The sequence below is a fragment of the Mirounga angustirostris genome, unplaced genomic scaffold, assembly GCF_029215605.1.
Source record: "Mirounga angustirostris isolate CCGP_5_RB_7025 unplaced genomic scaffold, mMirAng1.0.hap1 SCAF_17, whole genome shotgun sequence".
Taxonomy (NCBI): domain Eukaryota; kingdom Metazoa; phylum Chordata; class Mammalia; order Carnivora; family Phocidae; genus Mirounga; species Mirounga angustirostris.
The window spans coordinates 5817996-5837584 of NW_026991725.1; the positions used below are offsets into that span (position 1 = coordinate 5817996).

General features: G+C 39.2%; 1 protein-coding gene across 12 annotated transcripts in view; it reads left to right on the top strand.

The window, feature by feature from the left end:
• NF1 (neurofibromin 1) overlaps window positions 1-19589 on the top strand; it is a 289382-nt gene that overhangs the window by 134679 nt on the left and 135114 nt on the right. For all 12 annotated transcript variants that reach the window (XR_010408419.1, XR_010408418.1, XM_054510961.2 and 9 more), the window contains 9 exons: window positions 797-1237; window positions 1627-1766; window positions 2033-2155; window positions 2612-2695; window positions 3368-3484; window positions 4061-4242; window positions 4360-4571; window positions 7867-8028; window positions 8163-8266. Coding sequence is in view for 10 of the 12 variants with exons in the window: in XM_054510961.2 (XP_054366936.1) it covers window positions 797-1237; window positions 1627-1766; window positions 2033-2155; window positions 2612-2695; window positions 3368-3484; window positions 4061-4242; window positions 4360-4571; window positions 7867-8028; window positions 8163-8266 (1565 nt within the window). In the remaining 2 variants the exon portion in view is untranslated. The remainder of the gene's footprint in view (window positions 1-796; window positions 1238-1626; window positions 1767-2032; window positions 2156-2611; window positions 2696-3367; window positions 3485-4060; window positions 4243-4359; window positions 4572-7866; window positions 8029-8162; window positions 8267-19589) is intronic.

Here is a 19589-nt window from a genome sequence, read left to right on the forward strand (position 1 = left end):
TCCCACGAAACAAACACACATAAGGAAGCAAGTGCAGTGGTACTTCTATATCATTTATGTCACAGAATGCCCCTAATATGTTGCTTTCTTGGGTTGGTATGTCTTCAGTAATAGGATGAGTATTAGCTTGTAAGCAGTGTGTAAGGAGAATTGAATTTGAAAAATCTTTGCCACACATAGTAAGATTTTTTCTTTCTCATCTGTGCTCCATAAACTAACAGGATCAGAATTCTTTGAAGATTCCTTCTCAGATTCTTGTAGAGTTTGATTTTTTTCTATTGTTTCTTGTCTTTCTGCACTTCCTTCATTACCAGCCTTTTTCTGTTCAGTGGTTCTTTTGCTTGATGACCCTCATCTTGCCACGCAGAATCTATGTTAATAGTAGTACAGTGTTTGCAAAGCTGGTCCCAGAGCACTTGAACTTGGGCCATCACTAATAAGTGCACACACTACTTGGTTGAAAATTTCCAAATGCTTATATTCCTTGAAGCAGCTTAGACCTTGCCTCTCTGTCCAGGAATTGGTAAAAGCAAATAATTGGAGTGTATGTATTTCTGAGCTGCAGTCCATAGTCTTCCTTTTATATCTGATATTGCGTGTGTGTCCATCGCTACCTCCATTCTGGCCTTGGGCAGTAAGATACCTTGATGTGACTAGAAATGGTGAAGACTTGGATTTTTTAAATGTAAAAAATGTTCTTTTGTCATGGAAGAAATGTTGGATAAAAAGTAATTTTGTCAAGTCTCTCAACCATTTGAGGTTGAATTCATGCTTTCCATAAAAATTTTGTGTTTAGGCTGCTGAAAGCCTTCACAAGACCATTGTTAAGAGGCGAATGTCTCATGTGAGTGGAGGAGGATCCATAGATTTGTCTGACACGGACTCCCTACAGGAATGGATCAACATGACTGGCTTCCTTTGTGCCCTTGGGGGAGTGTGCCTGCAGCAGAGAAGCAATTCTGGCCTGGCAACCTATAGCCCACCCATGGGCCCAGTCAGTGAACGCAAGGGTTCCATGATTTCAGTGATGTCTTCAGAGGGAAATGCAGATACACCTGTCAGCAAATTTATGGATCGGCTGTTATCCTTAATGGTGTGTAACCATGAGAAGGTGGGACTTCAAATACGGACCAATGTTAAGGATCTGGTGGGTCTTGAATTGAGTCCTGCTCTTTATCCAATGCTGTTTAACAAATTGAAGAATACCATCAGCAAGTTTTTTGACTCCCAAGGACAGGTAAAGTGTTCTCTGCTTTATTTTTCACCCTTTCCTATGAATAGAGTGACTTGTTTGATAATGAAGCCTTTTTCTTTTTGATTATTTAATTAAATATTGGCATGAACATCACTCACAGTTTTTTAAAAATAGGCAAAAAATTGCAGAAAAAAGAATCATCTAATGTAGGGATCAGTTTTGGGTTTTGGCAACTCTAGTGTGTGGGTGTGCCAGGGGTTACGAATGTCTTGGGTGTGGGTATGAGTGTCTCTGTGTGTCTGTGCACCTGTTTGGATATATGCCTGTGGGTGCATTTCTGCATGTGTATGACATTTAGGTCAGGCAGTTTCATCTCTCTATGGTCTGTCTGCTATGCCTTGATGCCAAAATGTATTTTGTTCTTTATATAGGTTTTATTGACTGACACCAATACTCAATTTGTGGAGCAAACCATAGCTATAATGAAGAACTTACTAGATAATCATACTGAAGGCAGCTCGGAACATCTGGGGCAAGCTAGCATTGAAACAATGATGTTAAATCTAGTCAGGTAAGGAGTCTACTGAAATGTAACAGAAACACATCAGTATTGGTAGTTATTAGGGAAATAATTTACCATTCTTTATTGTACCCAAATTGGGATGTGACAATAAGGTAACCAGAAGTTACATATGTACGCCTATAAATAAAATAAAAACACTGCAGTTTTTGTAGTTACATTTAATCATTTCACTGAGAGATTAAAGCATTTAGAAAACCTTCTCTTTTGTTTATATCTGATATTTTTTCCCCCTGAATGTTTCTGTGTCTAAATAGATATGTTCGTGTGCTTGGGAATATGGTCCATGCAATTCAAATAAAAACAAAACTGTGTCAGTTAGTCGAGGTAATGATGGCAAGGAGAGATGACCTCTCATTTTGTCAAGAGATGAAATTTAGGTGAGTTCTCGAAAGAGCAAAGTGGGGTCTTATAAATCTTATGTTACATGAAGTACAGAAAAATAGTAGGTACTTGATTATCATGGGAAAGGAGGAAGGGGGATGGAAAAGCAGCATTTTACGTTTTTATTTTTCTCTTCCTGTATTTTCAAATTTCCCAAAGCTTTGTGCCCATGGCAGTGGTCCCTTTTTCTAAATTATACTTGAGTTAAGAATTTGATTCTGTTTCCAAATTGATACCCTGGCTAAGGGAATCAGTATCAGTGGAGGATCAGTATCCAAGTTGCCTGTGAGTGCCCTTCTGACTGTGAGGGTTGGAGTAGTGGTATCTCTTTTATGAAACTGTCATAGGCCCTGAGTGATTTGGCAAACTATTTGCACTTTAAAAAAATATTGACTAAAGGTGTATGTGCGACTTAAAAAATTGCTCTTTTCCTTTTCCCTGCCATTCTGTAGGAATAAGATGGTAGAATACCTGACAGACTGGGTAATGGGAACATCAAACCAAGCAGCAGATGATGATGTAAAATGTCTTACAAGGTAAAAAACAAAACAGAACAAAAACATAAAAGAATGACTTTTAATTAAGTATTAGCAGGTTTACTTGGGGTGTTGATAACTACTTCTAGCTATTATGTCTTTTTTGGATATCAGGCTTTTGCATTTTAATTATATATATATTAATCTTTATTTTCTATTTTTAACTGAAAGACTTTCAGTAAAATCATATGTGAGAAAGTTTTATTTGGAAAGTTAGTGTTGTCTATTTAGGAAGGATAGTCTATAGTTGTTGGAAAATAAAATGTATAAAGCCTTAGATTGTATTTATTTTATAATCAATGAAGGTATTATTTAAGGAACTTAATTGGCTTGAGTCTCTCTAAAAAGTAATTCCCTGCATTTGCTCTAATAGTAAATACTTATTGCCACATAGCAGAAAATAATTAAACACCAGACTACATAATCATTCACATATATTTCTTTTGTGAGGCTTGGTTTTATGAAAGTTATCACCTTCTCCCTCACTTGAAATGTTTTTGCATTCTGGGTGCGCGTGTTAACTCAAATTATTTAGGTTGTCCTAATAAATAGTTAAATGAAATAGATTATTCCTAAATCCCTAACGTTCTCTTAGGAAGGTGTTTATTTGAGGGGAGGGTGGAGTGGAAGAACCTGAAAGATTTATATGGTCCTTAAATTTTCTTTCTTCAGAGACTTGGACCAGGCGAGCATGGAAGCGGTAGTTTCACTCCTGGCTGGTCTTCCGCTGCAGCCAGAGGAAGGAGATGGTGTGGAATTGATGGAAGCCAAATCACAGTTATTTCTTAAGTAAATTTCAGTCCCCAAAAAGGCAAAGCAAAAAACAAAGCCCACACACAACAAAACAAAATCTAACCAAAGTGGCAAATGATTATATTTAGAAAATGGACCTCATTATTGGCAGCTGCCTGTAAAATATAACCCACGCATGAAGCAGTATTCCCTGTGACAGGACTGGGTTAAGAAAACAACTATGTGTTTTGTGTTTTTAAAGAAAATAATCCAAGCAGTGAATTATTGGCAATAAAACCCAGATCACCTCATTAAGTCATTTAAAATAGCATTCTCTAAACTATTTGGACCACTCGTTTTATATGGTAAACACTAAAAGTGATGCATTGACCAGGAAAGATTGCATCTCTTTCGTGCCTATGTTATGAATATGTACTGGCTTTGTCAGGATAAAATCATATTCAGCACAGCACACTTCATAATGAGCCACACTGGCTGATTACTCCAGGGCTAGAGAGAAACAGATACCCGAGACCACTCATGTGATGCACATATCATGATTCCAGAATATCTGATTAGTCTTCTGGTTGGTGTGGCCTTCACTATGTAAGAGTCAGTCTTTTTATTTCTCAGGTATTTCACATTGTTCATGAACCTTTTGAATGACTGTAGTGAAGTTGAAGATGAAAATGCACAAACAGGTGGCAGGAAACGTGGCATGTCTCGGAGGCTGGCGTCACTGAGGCACTGTACGGTCCTCGCCATGTCAAACTTACTCAATGCTAATGTGGACAGTGGCCTCATGCACTCCATAGGTGAGAGAAAATGAAAGCTTCCTCTAGAAATTGAAAACCTAGGGAATTGGCATGTAAGACAAGAAAATTACTTCAACCGGCTGTGTTAGTAAATTTGCATCTATCTGTCCTTATCAGGTTTAGGTTATCATAAAGATCTTCAGACAAGAGCTACATTTATGGAAGTTCTGACAAAAATCCTCCAGCAAGGCACAGAATTTGACACACTTGCAGAAACGGTGCTGGCCGACCGGTTTGAGAGGCTGGTAGAATTGGTCACGATGATGGGAGACCAGGGAGAGCTCCCGATAGCCATGGCACTGGCCAACGTGGTCCCGTGTTCTCAGTGGGTGAGTTCATTGAAGAAGTGCGGAACCAGGACCTGGCACATGCTTCTGAATTTATTCACTCCAGGAATGTTTATTTCATGTATTGCTAAAACTTTAGAGCTGAAAGAAACTTCAGATATTATTTGAGTGGTTTTCAGCTGTGGGAAAGTAGCTGGAGCCTCAGTAGTGATCTTGCCTGAACTATAAGGATCTTATTCCTCATACTTAGAGTGAAACTCAGATTCCTTCCCTGTTCCACTGAAATATTCCATTTAAACATTGATCAAATATATATACTTAAGATTTTATTTATTAGAGAAAGAGTGTGCATGCATAAGTTGGGGGAGGGGCAAAGGGAGCAGGAAAAGCAGACTCCCTGTTGAGCAGGGAGCTCGGCGGGGCTCAATCTCAGGACCCTGAGATCATGACCTGAGCCGAAGGCAAATGCTTAACGACTGAGCCACCCAGGTGCCTCCCAAAATAGATGATGCATAGATAGATAGATAGATAGATAGATAGATAGATAGATAGATAGATAGATAGATAGATAGATAGAGTGTTAATATGTGTATAATATGTGTGTATATACATATACATATACATACCCTGATCAAAAGAAAATTAAAACCCCTGACGTGGAGGCGCCTAGGTGGCTCAGTCAGTTAAACGTCTGCCTTCAGCTCAGGTCAAGATCCCGGGGTCCTGGGATCAAGCCCCAGGTCAGGCTCTCTAATTGATGGGGAGCCTGCTTCTCCCTCTGCCTGCCACCCTGCCTACTTGTGCGTGCATGCCTACTCTCTCTCTCTCTCAAATAAATGAATGAAATCTTAAACAAACAAACATGACGTGGTCTGGTGCTTTCGTGTATTAAATGAAATGATTAGGGTTAAATGTTGTATTTAGTTGTCATTAATGCTAGAGCTAGAATTGAAGGCTTGTGTGTCCGGGTCACAACTCTTTTTTCTATAATGCACTGTACGATTTTTAAAAAAATGTAAGCACTATATTTGCATTTGAAATTATGTTGCTTGTTTTAAATATGAAGATATAATATGCCTATTTGGCCTCTCAATAAAAAATTGTCTTGAAAATACTATTTTTTAACAGTATATGCTAGAAATTTGAGAAGGGTTGTCCTTTTCCATGTTAAAAAGCTATTCAGTTTATATTGTACCAAAAATGGTTTCAGTTTAGTAAATTATAACTAATAAGGTAATCTGTCATTGCCTTTTCTGCTTAAAAGCTGTAGGATCTTATTCCTCGTACTTAAAGCAAAATTTAAACTCTTTACTCTGGCTTTACAAGGCTCTACCCAACCTGGGTTCTGCCTAATTGCTGACATTGTCTCATGCCACTTTCCTTCTTGTTCACCAAACTTAAACCATGCTGGCCATCAAACATGGTAGGCTTATCTCCACCTTAGGGAGCAGCCTTGCTGCCGCCGCCACCGCCACCCCCGCCACCGCCTAGAATGCTTCTTCCCTGATCTCTTACGGGGCCAACTTTCTTGTTACTCAAGTTTCAGTGCAGGGGTCTCTATTTTGATGAGGTCTTTTTGGCCATCCGGCAAGAACCACAATTATAGTCATTCCATCACATTACCTTGTTCAGTTTTCTTTGTAGCATTTATTGACGATGTGAAATTATTTTTCATTCTACCATAACGTGAGCCCTGTGAAAGCAGAGACCTTGGCTGTCTTGTTCACTGCTGTAGTACTCGGAGTAGAGCCTGGCACATAACAAGGACACAGTAAATAATTGTTTAACGAACAAAGGTGGAATCCCGCTTGGAGTTAGAACAAGGAATTTATTAAATTTATTGAAATTCTCTTGAAATCTAACATTGCAGAAATCTTCATATGTTTTGAAAATGGATATTCTAAATTACCTTTTTAGGACCTACCTGTAATTAGTCAGCACCAAAAATTATCAGTAATTCTCTTAATAAAAAAGAATCAGTTAAATCCAAGAAACTTTAATTCATCCTGTTTTCTTTCAGTAAATCATTTCTAATGAGTTTCATATGACTTTTTTTTTTTGAGAAAGACTTTTGTATTAGGCCAGATCTGTTAGAGCTATATCTAAAGGAGAACCAAATACAAGATAACTTTTTTTTAAAAATGTAATTCTCTTTTGTAAATTTTAAATTCTGTTAACGTTTTCAGAACTTTGCAGAGGAGGGATTAGAATGGGGGAAAAATTAGCACAGTACTCTAGAAACATATTTTGTAACTGAATTATCGCTCATAATTATACTTGATTTTAAAATGGAGGAATTTTTATATCTAGTCAAATACATGTAACATAACTGTAGGGCATAGAGCAGAATATTTGGGTCTTCTTTGGCTTCTAGATTCTGTGTTTAGAATTGTGAAATTTTTTCCTTGACTTGGATATCAGAATTGATCAGGTAAGAATTAGAAGGGCTATGGGCCATGATCTTGACTTTGTTGTCACTGCTTGAAGGGTGGGGCTTCTTTTTATGGCTACCCCTATTCTCTGTAAATCTCTTTGCAGCATGTGTGGTTAAACAGTGATTTACTATGACATCATTTTTCTTGAGTGTACCGAAAAATACTATGGGGAATTATGAGGGTTACCAGTTAGGTAGGAATCAGCTGCCAACCCTGGCTTTGTACATAAATCTTGCTAATCTCTTGTTTCTGAATGCACAGCCCAAATCTTTTTCCTGACTTCCTGCAAATCCTGTAGTCTTTCCATTTTTGTTGTTTCTCTGCTGAGCCCATGTTCAGTATGCTCTGACTTTCCCTGACCACATGAACAGAGAATAGAGGTTTTGTGGTCACCAAAGTGTTATTCCTGCTCACTGATTTCCTAAGAAAATGATCTGGGCATATCAAACAACTCAAACTTTGCCATCGTGTTCTATTTCTGCTCTCTTTGATTTTGTCATAATTTGAACTGAATCCTGGATTTTTTTCTTCTCCTGGTAAAGCCTAGGCTTCTTTTATTTTTCATCAGTTAATCTTTAGAATTAACAGCTGCTGGGGTGCCTGGCTGGCCCAGTCGGAGGAGTGCAACTCTTGATCTCAGGGTTGTGAGTTTGAACCCCACACTGAGTGTAGAAATTGCTTAAATAAACAAATTGCTTTTAAAAAAGAATTAATAGCTGCTGTAGGCATGAAGAAATAGTCGTCTATCATAGACAAATGTATACAGATAAATACCAGGGGAAAAATTAATTAGTCACCATTGAATTGGCTTTAGCAGGTGGTTGACAGCTTTGGATTTACCTTTCAGTTTCCTGGTGAAGAAAAAATGGAATTATGGACTAACAATTTTGTTTTGTTCTCAGGATGAACTAGCTCGAGTTCTAGTGACTCTGTTTGATTCTCGGCATTTACTCTACCAACTGCTCTGGAACATGTTTTCTAAGGAAGTAGAATTGGCAGACTCCATGCAGACTCTTTTCCGAGGAAACAGCTTAGCCAGTAAAATAATGACCTTCTGTTTCAAGGTTTGTATCCATTTATCTTTTTTTTGCGCCAAGCTATGGCAAACTGATTACATGCAGAACATACAGAACAGAATATCTTTAATGTAAGACATTTGGGGAAGGCATAATAAATTCCTACTTTTATATTTCTTTAGGTATATGGTGCTACCTACCTACAAAAACTCCTGGATCCGTTATTACGAATTGTGATCACATCCTCTGATTGGCAGCATGTTAGCTTTGAAGTGGATCCTACCAGGTTTGTCATCCTCTCATCTACAACTTGATTCCACTTTTCCACTACCCTGCATGAGAACAGTCCCTCACAGTTTCTCCCATTGATTCTTAAAATTAGCCTTTAATTATAAAAATTACACACAAATACACTTTTCTTAAAAAATTTACAGGTGTCTTCGACAAGCACCTCTAGAGACATAGCACTGTTACGAGTTAAGTGTGTCTTTTGCCCATTTTCAGTGCAGTTGCATATACATATACATAAATCTAGTTGTAGAGACTATACATATGAGTGCTTGATATAAATGGAAACATTGTATACATGGTTTTGCAACATAATTTTATTAATTTTTTATTTAAATTCAATTTAATTAGCATATAGTGTATTATTAGTTTTCCTTCCCTTCCCTTCCCTTATGTTCATCTGTTTTGTTTCTTAAATTCCACATGAGTGAAAGCATATGGTCTTTGTCTATCTCTGACTGACTTATTTGGCTTAGCATAGTACACTCTAGTTCCATTCACGATGCTGCAAATGGCAAGATTTCATTCTTTTTGATGGCTGAGTAATATTCCATTACACACACACACACCCACACACCCACATCTTCTTATCCATTCACCTGTTGATGGCTCTTTCCATATTTTGGCAATTGTGGACTTTGCTGCTATAAACATTGGGGTACATGTGCCCCTTCGAACCACAACGTTTGTATCCTTTGAATAAATACCTAGTTTTGCAACTTAATTTTTTTTCTTTTTTAAATTTTATTATGTTATATTAATCACCATACATTACATCATTAGTTTTTGATGTAGTGATCCATGATTCATTGTTTGCGTATAACACCCAGTGCTCCATGCAGAACGTGCCCTCTTTAAAACCCATCACCAGGCTAACCCATCCCCCTAGCCCACTCCCCTCTAGAACCCTCAGTTTGTTTCTCAGAGTCCATAGTGTCTCATGGTTCGTCTCCCCTCCGATTCCCCACTCTTCATTTTTCCCGTCCTACTCTCTTTTTTTTTTTAACATATAATGTATTATTTGTTTCACAGGTACAGGTCTTTGATTCAACAGTCCTACACAATTCACAGTGCTCACCATAGCACATACCCTCCCCAATGTCTATCACCCAGCCACCCCATCCCTCCCACCCCCCCCACTCCAGCAACCCTCAGTTTGTTTCCTGAGATTAAGAATTCCTCATATCAGTGAGATCATATAATACATGTCTTTCTCTGATTGACTTATTTCGCTCAGCATAATACCCTCCAGTTCCATCCATGTCGTTGCAAATGGCAAGATTTCATTCCATTTGATGGCTGCATAATATTCCATTGTATATATATACCACCTCTTCTTTATCCATTCATCTGTCAAAGGACATCTTGGCTCTTTCCATAATTTGGCTGTTGTGGACATTGCTGCTGTAAACATCCGGGTGCACGTACCCCTTCGGATCCCTACATTTGTATCTTTGGGGTAAATACCCAGTAGTGCAATTGCTGGATCGTATGGTAGCTCTATTTTCAACTTTTTGAGGAACCTCCATACTGTTTTCCAGAGTGGCTGCACCAGCTTGCATTCCCACCAACAGCGTAGGAGGATTCCCCATTCTCTGCATCCCTGCCAACATCTGTCGTTTCCTGACTTGTTAATTTTAGCCATTCTGACTGGTGTGAGGTGCTATCTCATTGAGGTTTTGATTTGGATTTCCCTGATGCCGAGCGATGTTGAGCACTTTTTCATGTGTCGGTTGGCCATTTGGATGTCTTCTTTGGAAAAATGTCTGTTCATGTCTTCTGCCCATTTCTTGATTGGATTCTTTGTTCTTTGGGTGTTGAGTTTGATAAGTTCTTTATAGATTTTGGATACTAGCCCTTTATCTGATATGTCATTTGCAAATATCTTCTCCCATTCTGTTGGTTGTCTTTTGGTTTTGTTGACTGTTTCTTTTGCTATGCAAAAGCTTTTTATCTTGATGAAGTCCCAATAGTTCATTTTTGTTTGCCCTTGCTTCCCTTGCCTTTGGCGATGTTTCTAGGAAGAAGTTGCTGCAGCTGAGGTCAAAGAGGTTGTTGCCTGTGTTCTCCTTTAGGATTTTGATGGACTCCTGTCTCACATTTAGGTCTTTCAACCATTTGGAGTCTATTTTTGTGTGTGGTGTAAGGAAATGGTCCAGTTTCATTCTGCATGTGGCTGTCCAATTTTCCCAACACCATTTGTTGAAGAGACTGTCTTTTTTCCATTGGACATTCTTTCCTGCTTCGTCGAAGATTAGTTGACCATAGAGTTGAGGGTCCATTTCTGGGCTCTCTATTCTGTTCCATTGATCTATGTGTCTGTTTTTGTGCCAGTACCATACTGTCTTGATGATGACAGCTTTGTAATAGAGCTGAAAGTCCGGAATTGTGATGCCGCCAGCTTTGCTTTTCTTCTTCAACATTCCTCTGGCTATGCGGGGTCTTTTCTGGTTCCATACAAATTTTAGGATTATTTGTTCTGTTTCTTTGAAAAATCTTGATGGTATTTTGATAGGGATTGCGTTAATGTGTAGATTGCTCTAGGTAGCATTGACATCTTCACAATATTTGTTCTTCCAGTCCATGAGCATGGAACGTTTTCCATTTCTTTGTGTCTTCCTCAATTTCTTTCATGAGTATTTTATAGTTTTCTGAGTACAGATTCTTTGCCTCTTTGGTTAGATTTATTCCTAGGTATCTTATGGTTTTGGGTGCAATTGTAAATGGGATCGACTCCTTAATTTCTCTTTTTTCTGTCTTGTTGTTGGTGTATAGGAATGCCACTGATTTCTGTGCATTGATTTTATATCCTGCCACTTTACTGAATTCCTGTATGAGTTCTCACAGTTTTGGGGTGGAGTCTTTTGGGTTTTCCATATAAAGTATGATATCATCTGCAAAGAGTGAGAGTTTGACTTCTTCTTTGCCAATTAGGATGCCTTTGATTTCTTTTTGTTGTCTGATTGCTGTGGCTAGGACTTCTAATACTATGTTGAATAGCAGTGGTGATAATGGACATCCCTGCCGCATTCCTGACCTTAGGGGGCAAGCTCTCAGTTTTTCCCCATTCGCTGTAGGTTTTTCATAGATGGCTTTTATGATATTGAGGTATGTACCCTCTATCCGTATACTCTGAAGAGTTTTGATCAAGGGAGGATGCTGTACTTTGTCAAATCCTTTTTCTGCATATATTGAGAGGATCATATGGTTCATGTTCTTTCTTTTATTAATGTATTATATCACATTGATTGATTTGCGGATGTTGAACCAACCTTGCAGCCCAGGGATAAATCCCACTTGGTCGTGGTGAATAATCCTTTTAATGTACTGTTGGATCCTATTGGCTAGTATTTTGGTGAGAATTTTTGCATCCATATTCATCAAGGATATTGGTCTGTAATTCTCCTTTTTGATGGGGTCTTTGTCTGGTTTTGGGATCAAGGTAATGGTGGCCTCATAAAACGAGTTTGGAAGTTTTCCTTCCATTTCTATTTTTTGGAACAGTTTCAGAAGAATAGGTATTTAATTCTTTTTTTTTTTATTAAAGATTTTCTTTATTTATTCATGAGAGACAGAGAGAGAGAGGCAGAGGGAGAGGCAGGCTCCCAAGGAGCAGAGAGCCCGATGTGGGACTCGATCCCAGGACTCTGGGATCATGACCTGAGCCGAAGGCAGACGCTTAACCATCTGAGCCACCCAGGTGCCCGGTATTTAATTCTTCTTTAAATGTTTGGTAGAATTCCCCTGGGAAGCCATCTGGCCCTGGGCTTTTGTTTGTTGGGAGATTTTTGATGACTGCTTCAATTTCCTTAGTGGTTATAGGTCTGTTCAGGTTTTCTATTTCTTCCTGGTTCAGTTTTGGTAGTTGACACATCTCTAGGAATGCATCCATTTCTTCCAGGTGATCTAATTTGCTGGCATAGTTGCTCATAATATGTTCTTAAAATTGTTTGTATTTCTTTGGTGTTGGTTGCGGGATCTCCTCTTTCATTCATGATTTTATTTATTTGGGTCCTTTCTCTTTTCTTTTTGATAAGTCTGGCCAGGGGATTATCAATCTTATTAATTCTTTCAAAGAACCAGCTCCTAGTTTCATTGATCTGTTCTGCTGTTCTTTTGGTTTCTATTTCATTGATTTCTGCTCTGATCTTTATTATTTCTCTTCTCCTGCTGGGTTTAGGCTTTATTTGCTCTTCTTTCTCCAGTTCCTTTACATGTAGGGTTAGGTTGTGTGTTTGAGACCTTTCTTGTTTCTTGAGAGAACTTTGTATTGCTATATACTTTCCTCTTAGGACTGCCTTTGCTGCATCCCAAAGATTTTGAACAGTTGTGTTTTCATTTTCATTGGTTTCCATGAATTTTTTAAATTCTTCTTTAATTTCCTGGTTGACCCATTCATTCTTTAGTAGGATGCTCTTTAGCCTCCATGTATTTGAGTTCTTTCTGACTTTCCTCTTGTGACTGAGTTCTAGTTTCAAAGCATTGTGGTCTGAAAATAGGCAGGGAATGATCCCAGTCTTTTGGTACCAGTTGAGACCTGATTTGTGACCTAGGATGTGATCTATTCTGGAGAATGTTCCATGGGCACTAGAGAAGAATGTGTATTCCGTTGCTTTGGGATGGAATGTTCTGAATATGTCTGTGAAGTCCATTTGGTCCAGTGTGTCATTTCAAGTCTTTATTTCCTTGTTGATCTTTTGCTTAGATGATCAGTCCATTTCAGTGAGGGGGGTGTTAAAGTCCCCCACTATTATTGTATTGTTGTCGATGTGTTTCTTTGCTTTTGTTATTAATTGCCTCTTATAATTGGCCGCTCTCATGTTAGGGGCATAGATATTTACAATTGTTAGATCTTCTTGTTGGATAGACCTTTTAAGTAGGATATAGTGCCCTTCCTCATCTCTTATTACAGTCTTTGGTTTCAAATCTAATTTGTCTGATATAAGGATTGCCACCCCAGCTTTCTTTTGGTGTCCAGTAGCATGGTAAATGGTTTTCCATCCCCTCAATTTCAATCTGGGGTGTCTTTGGGTCTAAAATGAGTCTCTTGCAGACAGCATATCGATGGGTCTTGTTTGTTAATCCAGTCTGATAGCCTGTGTCTTTTGATTGGGGCATTGAGCCCATTTACATTCAGGGTAACTATTGAAAGATAGGAATTTAGTGCCATTGTATTGCCTGTAAGGTGACTGTTACTGTATATTGTCTGTGTTCCTTTCTGGTCTATGTTGCTTTTAGGCTCTCTCTTTGCTTAGAGGACCCCTTTCAAGATTTCTTGTAGGGCTGGTTTCGTGTTTGCAAATTCCTTTAGTTTTTGTTTGTCCTGGAAGCTTTTGATCTCTCCTTCTATTTTCAATGACAGCCTAGCTGGATATAGTATTCTTGGCTGAATATATCCTGCCAGTCCTTTGTGGCCTGCCAGGTCTCTGTGGATAGGTCTGTTGCCAATCTAATGTTTCTACCATTGTAGGTTACAGATCTCTTCTCCCGAGCTGCTTTCAGGATTTTCTCTTTGTCTCTGAGACTTGTAAGTTTTACTATTAGATGTTGGGGTGTTGACTTATTTTTATTGATTTTGAGAGGCGTTCTCTGTGCCTCCTGGATTTTGATGCCTGTTTCCTTCCCCAAATTAGGGACGTTCTCTGCTATAATTTGCTCCAGTATACCTTCTGCCCCCCTCTCTCTTTCTTCTTCTTCTGGGATCCCAATTATTCTAATATTGTTTCGTCTTATGGTATCACTTATCTCTTGAATTCTGCCCTTGGGATCCAGTAGTTGTTTATCTCTTTTTCTCAGCTTCTTTATTTTCCATCATTTGGCCTTCTATATCACTAATTCTTCTGCTTCATTTATCCTAGCAGTTAGAGCCTCCATTTTTGATTGCACCTCATTAGTAGCCCTTTTGATTTCGACTTGGTTAGATTTTAGTTCTTTTATTTCTCCAGAGGGGGTTTCTTTAATATCTTCCATGCTTTTATCAAGCCCAGCTAGTATCTTTAAAATCGTCATTCTGAACTCTAGTTCTGACATCTTACTAATGTCCATATTGATTAGGTCCCTGGCAGTTGGTACTGCCTCTTGTTCTTTTTTTTTCAGGTGATTTTTTTCGTCTTGTCATTTTGTCCAGAGGACAATAGATGAATGAGAGAACAAAATGCTAAAGCGTAACAACAAACCCAGAAAAATATACACTAAACAAATCAGAAGAGACCTGAAACCGGGGGAAAAGAAAGGAAAAAGAAAAAGATACAAAAAAAAAAAAAAAAGAAGAATATGATCAAATATGATCAGGCTGGTGAATAGATCAGTGCCACACACTAGATTTTGGGCATATTTTGGTCTGTTAGAAGAAACTGCCTCCCAAAATTTTGGGTAAATATGATGGGATGGAATATGACTGTAAAGATGAAAATTATAAAAGATTTTATAAACGGAATTGATAAGAAGTTGGTTGAAAAAAGAAAGAAGAGAAATTTAAAAAAAAAAAGGGAGAGAATGTGATCAGGCCAGAGACTAGAACAAAGCCATACACTAGAGATTTAGGGTATATTTTGGTCTGTTAGAAGAAACTGTATCCCAAAATTTTAAAGAGGGAACAACTTATATATATACCAAAAATAAGGTTAACTACTATGAGGGGATAGAATATGACTCTAAAAATGAAAAATGGATTTTTAAGAAAGGTATTGATAAGATGTTCATTGAAAAAGGGAAAAAGAAAAACAAGAAAATTTTAAAAAATTAACTTTGAAAGACTAAAGAATCGGGGAAAAAAGCCATGAATTCTATGTGCAGTATTCCTCTAGCGCTAGAGTTCTGCCATTCTCATTGATTGGTAAACTTGGTCTTGGCTGGCTGTTCTTGCTGATCTTCTGGGGTTGGGGCCTGTTGCCGTGGTTCTCAAATGTCTTTGCCGGAGGTGGAATTGCCCTGCCCTTGCTGGTCCGGGCTAAGTAATCTGCTCGGGTTTGCTCTCGGGAGCTTTTGTTCCCTGCAAGCTTTCCGTACAGCTTTGGAGGATGAGAGTGAAAATGGTGGCCTCCAATCTCTGGCCTGGAGGAGCCAAGAACTCGGGGCCCGCTCCTCAGTGCGCCCCCAGAGAAAAGCAGTCAATCACTCCCGTCTCCCCGGTCTCCTCTCCGGCCGCACTCTGTGCTCACCTGGCCTGTGACCGAGCATTTCTATCTCTGGCACACAACCCCATGTGGAATCTCCAAACCCCGCAGATCCCTACGGTGCGCTCCCGTGTTGCTCCTCCCCGGGGGAAGAAGGGGAGTCTCCCCAGATCTGCCTCTTGCTGGGTCCCTGCTGGAGGAGCAGTGGCCCAACTGCCGCGGATCACGGTTTATGGCAAACCCGAGCTGAGAGCCCGCGCCTCGGCTCCGTCTCTGCAGTCGCCTTCCCCACTCCAATACCTGGGAGCTCTGCTGCACTCAGGCACCCCCGGTCTTTCTGTGACCCCAAGGGTCCTGAGACCACACTGTCCCAACGAGTGTTCCACCCCCCACTTAGCCACTGGAACGATGTCCCTCAGTGGAGCCGACCTCTAAAAGTTCCGATTTTGTGCTCCACTGCTCTGTCACTTACCAGAAGCAGCAGACGGAGTCCCCCTCCCCCGCTGTCTATCTTCCTGAATATCGCCTTGGATTCACTTCTCCGCACGTCCTACCTTCCAGAAAGTGGTCGCTTTTCTGTTCAGAGAGGTGCTGCTATTCTTTTCTTCAATCTCCTGTTGAGTTTGTAGGTGTTCAGAATGGTTTGATCCCTACCTGGGTGAATTCCTGGAACCAGACGAAATTTAGGTCTCCTACTCCTCTGCCATCTTGCTCCACAACTTAATTTTTTTTTCACTTTTTTTTTTTTTTTAAGGTTTTATTTATTTGACAGAGAGAAAGACAGCCAGAGAGGGAACACAAGCAGGGGGAGTGGGAGAGGGAGAAGCAGGCTTCCCACAGAGCAGGGAGCCTGATGCTGGGCTTGATCCCAGGACCCTGGGATCATGACCTGAGCCGAAGGCAGACGCTTAACGACTGAGCCACCCAGGCGCCCCCACAACTTAATTTTTTTAACTTAGCTCTATCTCATAGATCTTTCTATGTCACTATAGAAAGATTAATCTCATTCTTTTTACCTGCTATGTAATACTTCATAGTTTGGCTGTATAATTATTTATTTAGTCAATACTGTATTGATCTTACTTTGTTTTTTTAATCAGATTTTAAAATGTATTTTTTTTTAAAGATTTTATTTATTCATTTGAGACAAAGAGACACAGAGAGAGAGAGAGAGAGAGAGAGAGACAGAGAACATGAGCAGGGAGAAGGGCAGAGGGAGAGGGAGAAGCAGACTCCCCGCTGAGCCAGGAGCCTGATGTGGGGCTCGATCCCAGGACCCTGGGATCATGACCTGGGCCGAAGGCAGACAGACGCTTACCCATCTGAGCCACCCAGGTGCCCCTTTCAATCAGATTTTAAAAATTATTATTGAAGTATAATTGACACACAATGTTATATTAGTTTCAGGTATACAGTATTTTGGTTTCACAGTTCTGTATATTACTCAGTGGTCTTCATGATAAGTGTAGTCACCATCTGTCACCATGCAACGTTGTTACAACATTATCGACTATATCCCCTATGCTGTACTTTTCATTTTCATCTCCATGACTTACTTATTTTATAACTGGAAGTTTGTACCACTTAATCCCCTTCACCTATATCACCCATCCCCTCAGCCACCTCTCCTCTGGCAACCACCAGTTTGTTCTCTGTATTTGAAAGTATGGGTTTTTTTGTTTGTTCATTTGTTTTGTTTTTTAGGATTTATTTATTTATTTGAGAGAGCAAGCGCACGAGTGGGAGGGTCAAAGAGGGAGGGAGGGAGAATCTGAAGCAGACTCTATGTGCTGAGCACAAGCCTGACACTGGGCTTGATCTCACAACCCTGACATCACAACCTGAGCTGAAACCAAGAGTCAGTTGCTTAACCTACTGTACCACGCAGGCGCCCCTGTTTTGTTTTTTAGATTTCACATATAAGTGAAGTCATACAGTATTTGCCTTTCTCTGACTGACTTCACTTAGCATAATAACTTCTAGGTCCATCCATGTTGTTGCAAATGGCAAGATTGCATTCTTTTGTAATGGCTGAGTAATATCCCTGCGCACGCATGCGTGTGTGTGTGTGTGTAACACTTTATCTGTTCATCTATCGATGGACACTTGAGTTGCTTCTATTGAGTTGGCTATTGTAAATAATGCTGCAGTAAACATAGGAGTGCATGTATCTTTTCAATTAGTTTTCATTTTCTTTGGATAAATACCAGGTAATGGGAATTACTGGATCATATGGTATTTTCATTTTTAATTTTTTGAGGAACCTCCACACTGTTTTTCACAATGATTGCACCAATTTACATTCCCATCAACAGGGCACAGGTGTTTCCTTTTCTTCATATCCTCATCAATACTTGTTATTTCTTACTGTTTTTGATATTAACCATTCTGACTGGTGTGAGGTAATACCTCACTGTGGTTTTGATTTGCATTTTCCTGATGTTGAGCATTTTTTCATGTGTGTGTGGATCACCTTTATGTCTTGGAAAAATGTCTTTTCAGGTGCTCTGTCCATTTTTCATTTTTCTTTTTTTGTTTTTTTAAAGATTTATTTATATTGGAGAGGGAGCGAGAGAGTGCACAAGTGGGGCAGAGGGTAGGGGCAGTGGGAAAGGGAGAAGCAGACTCCCAGCTGAGCAGGGAGCTCAATGCGGGGCTCAATCCCAGGACTCTGGGGTCATGACCTGAGCCGAAGGCAGATGCTTAACTGACTGAGCCACCCAGGCACTCCCCCTTTTTCCCCCACTCTGTCTATTTTTTAAATCAGATTATTTGGGTATTTGAGTGTTGTGTGAGTTCCTTATATATTTTGGATATTAATCCCTTACCAGTTACGTCATTTGCAAATATCTTCTCCCATTCAGTAGGTTGCTATTTCATTTTATTGATGGTTTCCTTGCTGTGCAAAAGCTTTTTATTTTGGTGTAGTCCCGATAGTTTATTTTTGCTTTTGTTTCCCTTGCCTGTGGAGACATATCCATAAATATGTTGTTAAGGCTGATATCCAAGGGATCACTCTCTATGTTTTCTTTTAGGAGTTTTATGGTTTCAGGTCTCATATTTAGGGGTTTAATCTATTTAGAGTTTGTTTTTGCATATGCTATAAGAAATTGCTCCAGTTTCAATCTTTTGCACATAGCTGTCCAGTTTCTCAATACCATTTATTGAAAAGACAGTCTTCCTCATTGTATATTCTTGCCTACTTTGTCATAGATTAATTGACAGTATAGGCATAGGTTTATTTTCTGTTCCATTGATCTATGTGACTGTTATTGTGCCAGTACCATACTGTCTTGATTACTGTAGTTTTGTAGTATATCTTGACATCTGGGATTGTGATACCTCTAGTTTTTAATTCTTTCTCAAGATTTCTTTGTCTCTTTGAAGTCTTTTGTGATTCTTTAGAATTATTTATTCCAGTTTGGTAAAAACACTTGGTATTTTGACAGGAATTGTATTGACTCTGCAGATTGCTTTGGGCGTATACACATTTTAATAATATTAATTCTTCCAATCCATGAGCATGGTGTATCTTTCCTCTAGTTTGTGTTGTCGTCAGTTTCTTTCATCAGTGTCTTATAATTTTAAGAGTATAGAGGTCTTTCACCACTTTGGTTGAATATTTTCCTAGGTATTTTATTCTTTTTGGTACAGTTGTAAATAGTGATCCCATTGACTTTTGCTGTGATTTCCCCATTATTGCCCCAACATTGTCTTTTTCATTTTTCAGGTCATTTGCTGTAGGAATTATTATGAAACTTAAATCTTCTTGTTACTCTGTTTCATAGAACATCTGTTGTTCCCTGTTGACTACAAGATAAAGAGTTTTCTAACTGTAATTCATTATCACCTGTCATTCTTTCATGTGTTCTCTGTACATTAGCTCCAATAAAATATGCACATACTGTATATTTTTAAAGTGGCTTGACACATGGATTCATTGGGGTTGGAGATGCCTAATAAATAATATTCCTCTTCCCTGCCCTAGTTCAAAACCAAGAATGGAAGGAGGAGGGCTGGGAGGGAAGCACTCAGGAATCAGCTGTCACCTACCTATCTTCTTTCCTTCCTTCCTTTCTTTTTTTTAAGATTTTATTAATTTATTTGAGATAGAGAGCGAGAACGCGAGGCGGGGTGGGGATCAGGGAGGAAGGGCAGAGGGAGAGAGAGAAGAGAGAAGCCGACTCTCCATTGATCAGGAGCCTG